This window comes from Acanthaster planci, linkage group LG04 (assembly GCF_054643075.1).
Source record: "Acanthaster planci isolate LZ-2023a linkage group LG04, COTS_SCS, whole genome shotgun sequence".
Classification (NCBI taxonomy): Eukaryota; Metazoa; Echinodermata; class Asteroidea; order Valvatida; family Acanthasteridae; genus Acanthaster; species Acanthaster planci.
In genome coordinates, this window is record NC_141780.1 from 20,749,049 (window position 1) to 20,756,562 (window position 7,514).

Consider the following 7,514-nt stretch of genomic DNA (forward strand, 5'->3'; position numbering starts at 1 on the left):
CAATTCATAATTGACAGATTGGAGAACAACCGCTCAATATTGGCGCTTTTAAGGTATTTCTACCGGAGCGTCTCCTTTATTCAGCTAGCTGTAGATTATGCAGACCTAAGGGAAGGGTTTTGCTGACCACACTGTAAAGTCATAAGCATTTCTGGTATGGTTCCTTGAACCTGCTTCATAAATTGTAAACTGTTTAATGAGACGCTGTCAGACTAATTTACAACTAGATATTTCTACCGGAGCGTCTCCTTTATTCAGCTAGCTGTAGATTATGCAGACCTAAGGGAAGGGTTTTGCTGACCACACTGTAAAGTCATAAGCATTTCTGGTATGGTTCCTTGAACCTGCTTCATAAATTGTAAACTGTTTAATGAGACGCTGTCAGACTAATTCATAACTAGTGTACGGTGTTTCAAGCCTTCTCTTTTTCAAAATCTGGCTTGAAACACTAAAGTATATTTTTACATGTCAGGAAATTTCATCTCATGTGTTCACTTTTATTTTCACTCTCAAGTTAAAATAAATGGGAAGTCAACCTCGACATATCAATAAAAGCCTCTAGCTACTCGAACAAATGAGATTCTGTAACGCTGTGTTCTGGAGTTGAACTGAAATTTTGCAGACAGCAGCTGATGTGAAGCAAATCCGAAGTTTCTCAATGTAAGAATAATAACCGACCCCAAGAAGAAATGAATAAATAAATAAATAACTAAACATGTATTCCTTGAAATGATAGCACACCAGCAGAACCCTCATTTGTGAGAAAATACAGACAAAAGAAACGCTTTAAAAGTCCACTTTCCAGTAAAATCAACCTAAAAGGAGAGGTGGTACTTCAGAAAGTCGCACGGAATATTTTCCCAAGTAATCTTCATGGCAAGATCCCTTTAAGCCAGCGTAACATTGTATTTCAAGCCAGATAAGAGATAAACATTGGAGGGGATATCATGCCCAAGCTTTACGTAAGAACAAGAAAAAATAAGATAGTTACTTGGCGCAATCATAACGACTATATACATTATATATATTTGTTTGAAATCTACACGGGCGCTGTGAGCTTCTCCTAGAAAAGTGCTGTGAATGAGTTGTCAAGCAAAAACTGAAAAACTCTGAGACTTTTAAGCACAACCATCGGCACATCTACAAAGGAAATGACGAACAACCCTCACCCTGAAGAAAATGCTTTTTTGTTAAAAAATAATAATAATAATAACAATAATGACAGAAAGCGATTTTTTGGACTTTTCGTTTCTCTTAATACCAAAAGCATGTAATCAAACCCCCAATTGTATCTCCCGTGGAAACGCCATACAAGCTATTACAAATAATTCCCCGATCTCCCCCCCCCAAAAAAGTGGAATTATCCCAGTTCTGTCTCTGCCCTTGAATTGTTTTAAAGCAATAAGTATTTTAGAAGACTCTGATGGGACTCGGCCTATCATTTATTGCAATACCCTCATGGCACACACTGATGTCCTGATATCCAATTACTTCAGATCTATCAAAACGAACCTTGCAATCTTTTTCTAATTTGGGGAAAATAAAATTTGGGACATCTGTCGCCTGTAATGGGACGGGGGATAAATGGACCGTGAAGAGGTCAGTGTTTGCGCCACTGATCTCTGGCCATCGCCCTGCGTTGATTACCTCGTTTTCCCAAGCAACTTGCATTTGTGGCCTTAGGCATGTGATTTTTAATTGTTTTTTTAGTTTGTTTTCTGTACTGCCTCCATCAGAAAAACATAAGATATCAAAGGCAATTTGCTCCATGGCTGTTTCTTCACTTTAAAAATCCTCAATGCACGCGTGACATGAACTAAAATGTAAAATGTATTCATTCCGTCGTTGAGGGCGCTGCCACAAACAGAGACTAGCTTTGTGGTTGCTATGATTCGAGTCCCAAAGCAAAAAACAAGATAGAACGTGTGCTTTTCGAATCAGTGGCTTCTTCTTACATGATTCGGCTGGGACAACGTCACAGTAATACACACTTCGGGCAATAGTTTTAATTAGTGTAAAGTACAAGGTAAAAAGACTTTCTGTACACTTCTGTACCCTCTTTTAAAACCCGTTTCACCTACGACATGTCTGGACATTTACGTTGATATGCGTTTAGGAATATGTTTAAATTCCAAGTGGATCTCACAGAGCTAAACGTGTACCGCGGAAAAGCGTTTAGCATTCATCAAATTCCTAGGCGTATTTCAAAAACATGTTGCAGGTTAAACGCGTTTCAAAACGGGTACAACGTGAACAACTCTACACGCCGTTTACGGTGTACAGTACTGTAGTTGATGCAAACCCATGGCAGAAACAAAATCCTGTAGAAAATTGGATCTTTGGATTTTTTGGCGCACACTACTACTCTACCGGTAGAGCAAATAATTCAGCGCTCCACGGAGCGGTTTTGCAGAAAATTATGGAAACAACCCAATAAGCGTAGCCTACGTAATCGTTGTAATGTACACGTACCTTTGTATAATTGCAAGGAAAATTTAGACAGAAATAATTGCAATTTCTGCACTAACACGCCAGAATTTTGGATATCTTTCTATACTCATAGCTATTCCAAGACATCTTCATCCCTTTCGACAAGATTTTCCGCCCCTTTCTCTCCTTCCAATTCTTCAAATCTTCCCCTCCCTTTCGACACCCATGATTTTGAACATGAGGTCACTGCACCACTTGGAATCCTCCCCGGTGATGGAGGCAGAACCCTACCACCCACCTTGTAAAATACATGCTCCTCACCTCTAACGTGTAGGCCTAAAGCTTGTTACACCGTCGCTTCTGCCGTCACTATACTATAGCACTAGGTGAGGGAGCTTCTTATACAGTGCGTAGATTGGAGTTCGCCAAGTGATGTCAATTACTCAAAATTCACTATCATGCACAATGGTAAAGCACGCTTTGTGCTACCAACGACAGCTTTTGTTTCGTTCATCGCTCCATTTAGCACTAGAATCACTTTATCTTTTGTGGCAATATCTTAAGTCTTATACTATGCCCCAAGCTGGCACATACTGTGTCTTTGAACATCATTACAGTCATATTGAATTTCAGCCGCGTATGGTCTCTCGAAGTGGGGTATTCTTAGTTTCTTTTGATACAGTCGAACTATGATCTCATCATGGCATCACAATGAGATTTGCTAAAACGCATTGAGAGAAAGGTAATACAATGCTAGATTCACTCACACTGCACGGATCCACACTTAGCACGGGCAGCCAAGAGCAGACGGGATGGTTTGGGTATCTCGCCGAACCTGCAGCGTAAGATGCAGCGGATCACTCGGTTGAAGCGCGGGTGATTCACCGTGTAGATGATGGGATTCAGGCAGCTGTTGAAGGTGAACGGCACTGAGAGAAACAGCAAGACCCTGCCGGAGTGTGGCACCAGCAAGGTGAAGGAATACGGGGCGCTGAACACCACGAAGGCACTGGATACCATGAAGAGATTCGTGGTGATCTGTAGCTGCTGCCTGTTGACGCGCTTTTTGAAGCGGACCTCCAGCTCTCGCGTGGTCTCGTCGGGACGCGCACCAGATAACATTTCGTGGGATGATCGAAACGACTCCTCCTTACGCTCAAAGTGGCGCTTGACGTGTACAAAGATCAGCGAGTAACTGATGACGATGGTGGCCAAGGGGATTGGGTAGATGCAGAAAGCCTGGACCAGCTGGTAGTCGGAGGACCTTGGGTGATAATCGATGTCACTGCAGGTATTGTCGCCCGGATCATATCCAAGCTCGCCGATGCCAAAGGCAGGTGGGATGAGCAAGGCAACTAACGGTATGGCCCACGTGCACACCACCATGATGACGATTTTCTTGGGCGTGAAGAGCCAGTGGTAAGCTGCTGCGGGGCCCCTTATGAGCAGCAGGCGGTTGAGAGCGATACAGGCCAGGTTGTACAGGCTGGCTCCCCCACAGGTGAATGACATCAGGGCCAAGAGGAAGCAGAGGCCTTTTGAGTGCAACGGCCATCCGTCGACCGAGAGGAGGGCTGCAACGTTGCTCACCGGCAATAGCAGGCAGTAGCAGAGATCGGTAGCGGCCAGGCTCACCACGAACACGTTGGTGTTGTTCTGTAATTGCTTGGACAGCATGACAGCGAGGATGACGATGCAATTGCCTATGGTCCCCACGACAAATATAATCAGGACGAGAACAGCCACCACTACCCTTTCCTCGTAGGTAAAGAGCGAATCCCCCAAGGTGCTGTTCAAGGTGCCGATGTCTGCCATCGTGCGATTTCAACTCGCCAACGAATAAGCGAAAGACGAGAAAGTTTCTACTCTACAAGCCGAGAGAATATCCCGTCCTATGTCGAAGCCAGTAACGAATCAGTGAAATAAATGGTGCACTTAGACTGAGGTGTGACTACTGAAAACTTCCAGGTGGCACCGAGAGAAATCTCAGCGGCGGGTCGGCGACGATAACATCTCAATCACGCAGCAGTCGAAAGCAGATACTCCGGGCACCGACGCTCGAGCACTCTTCTTGAGGAAGCTTGTTTTATCGTTCTGTGTGAGGGCTGTAATGACCGTATCACCTCCGCAACGTCAGCACTAACAGACCTCGGACAGACCGCGAAAATAAGATGTAAATGGGCCAGTCCTGCTCGGCTGCGACGCTATTCTTATTACTAGGAAGACCTTAAAATAGTGACGAGGGTATAGTTGCAAAACGAGTTCGGCGCAAGTGAATGCAGGTTCATATATGAACGCGCCAGAGTCATCGCATCGCAGCATATGGCTCGGAATATAATCAAGTATGCGACTGCTTTCTAAAGGGTTACGCACGGATGCATGCTACTGATGACTGACGTGGGTTGGTCCAGTTAACATCCACCAACTGAATCACCCGCTCTGTATTGTTAATCAGGTCGCCGTTGGGCTCATGGAATGGCAAAATTGTCGTCCAAAAATTACATCTTTAAATATTTAGCGTCGTTATCGAGAACACAGACTAATGTTATTACGTAGACTGATTCACCAACATCATGTTAATAATGAAATATTCCTGTAGTATTTTAGAAGAGAGTATTACATAAACACCATTGCGATGATAGAGCAGTTAACACTGCAATAACCCGTTAATAAACAAAGTGACATCGCATGCTGTCGCCACCGTTCAGTGCAATGCAGTTGTTTTAAACCTGCCAGCATTTTGAGCAAACTGTACGACTGTAAATGTAGTTTCATATTGCCAAGGTCCTTCACACTTCTGGGAAATCTCATCTCTTACTGGAAATATAAATAATATGGCATGATCAGTTTATTTCTCGAAACTAAAGCCATTAGAACGAAATTTTAACCCTTCAGTGAGACACTCCAATAAACGGTTTACCAACACGCAAGCATCGCACCAACGGAAATGCAAACTTGCTGTCTACATCGAGATGACAAATAAAAATTGGGCCGCTCCTAAAATCAAAACGGATTTGGTGAAAGCAGGTATGAAAACTCTGGCTTGCGACAGACACGCAAAATTCTGATTCTGCGCAGACCCTCTACCACGGATGTCTCACTCCGAATATGAAACAGCCGTGTGAAACCTATGGATGTTACTTGTAACTGATTTCCCCAGAAAAAAAAGGTAAACACGTTCGCGTGACACACGATACATCGATCAACATCAGGTACATACGATCCTTTCCATTTTATTAATTTTACTGCCAATGCAATCTCCACTGTTTATCAAATGGTTGCTTCCAGAAAGTAATTTTATGGTCTCATGACAATGACAGCCTATTTACTAAGGGAATAAATATGTGCTTGACCGGTCTTAAAAGCGCGTTCAAGACCGCCCGAGGGGAATGCACGCGACTAATGGTAAAAGCACATATTTATTCCTATTCATAAATACCTTTTAATTCAGAGAGCCAAAAGAAGTCATCATGATGGATTTCCAATGAGTTTGTTCTAAAATTTTTACTTTAATTTTCCCGAACATCACCGTCCATTTTATGGCATATTGCTTTTGAAAGTTGCCTAATATGTATTTTTAAATGTATCTGATTCGTAAGTGACTTCGTCATACACGCGGACGCGCCACGAATTGCAGGCTCCCACTGGACGATCGCTGAAGTTGCGCGTTAACCTCTTGTTCCATGGTTCCATGAAAACGGCGATCAATGCATGTATTTTCTTAGCAGTGCATTTGCAGTAGGCGTGGTTTTAACTAAAGTGACGTCACACTTACGAACCGGCACCTTTGTCAGGGCGAGCAGATTCTGACCAATCAGACTCGATTAAACTGTCTCCTATCCACGTGCCAGCTCGTGATTGAAGCAGCAGGCATTATCACTTTTTGGCGGGCATTACTAAATGTTAATACACGGTCACGTGACGCCTTTCGACCAATAGGAATAGAAAAAACTGTCCCAGGCAGGCCTATTTATGAATGATTAATCATCAATGTTCCCCCAAAACACAATGATATCGAAATAGGACTTTTATGGTAAAGATGCCAATTTATTCTGGCACACCACAACTATGATCTGTGAACTTCCAAATTAGAAATAGCGAGATCACAAAATTACGAGTTGTGTCTGTCATGCTTGACTACTTAGGCCTATTATCTCGTTATTCTAACCATAATAATGTTTTCATTGACATGAGCGTGCATTTCCATGCACAAATTTACATGCTAATGCATTATTTTTTGTATCCACCATATTGTCCGTTTAACAATTACTCGTAACAGGGTAGAGTTCCAGGAATATTTCAAAGATGGATTTGCGCCGGGGAGATGTAAATTAAATTAGTTGAGTTCCAGTCGCTATTTAATTAAAATTGAAATAAATCGCTTTATTGGATATCATAACAACAAAACTATAGCCCTATTCAACTGACCGTAAATGTCAGAAAGTGACTTGCAGTTTCCATGTTTGTCACTTGAGGTGCTGCGTGTCGTTGCAGTCATTACTCACATTCCCCAGTCATTGTCGAACTGGTTACCACAGCACAACCTCTTTTGGCACTACTGTGTCGTTTGTAACGTGCTATCTTCTCTTCATTGCCTGGAAGGGTAGCTGCAACCAATTTGTTTTAATACAAACCTTCAAAATGCAACTTTGTGGCTCTGTTAACCGTATTTTCAACTTTTGTTTCACTACCTCTAAGGGTATTTTGCTGCAGTTTTAGTTTTAATGCTTATGAGTATTTCCATATTCATGAACAAGACTAAGAAGCCTCGATGATACATAACTTTGCACACAAAAAGTCCTGCATTTTGGTTGATTTTGCTGGACTCATTTTTTTTTTGTGATTCGTTGTTGTTCACGTGCATGGCAATAAGCAAGCATCAAGCCCTTTCTCAGAACTGTTCTTAATAAGTAAATTCTGATTTCACAATTTTAACAGAAAAACCTATGCACTGAGCCATGTCTTCCCCAGATGACTTCACAGCAACTGCTGCCCAGAAAAGCAAGGATAATTTTGATTGTTTAAAAAAGTGCACTTTTCGATGGATTTAACCAAATGTGAATGTGAAAAAGTTTTCATACATT

At 42.3% G+C, this 7,514-nt stretch overlaps 1 protein-coding gene across 1 annotated transcript; it reads right to left on the bottom strand.

The window, feature by feature from the left end:
* Nucleotides 1-33: 33 nt before the first annotated feature.
* LOC110984049 (melatonin receptor type 1B-B-like) lies at nt 34-6,228 on the bottom strand. The gene has a single exon (XM_087136200.1). It carries the CDS (start codon nt 4,243-4,245, stop codon nt 3,190-3,192), a length of 1,056 nt encoding a protein of 351 aa, XP_086992326.1. The 5' UTR covers nt 4,246-6,228; the 3' UTR covers nt 34-3,189.
* Nucleotides 6,229-7,514: the final 1,286 nt, after the last annotated feature.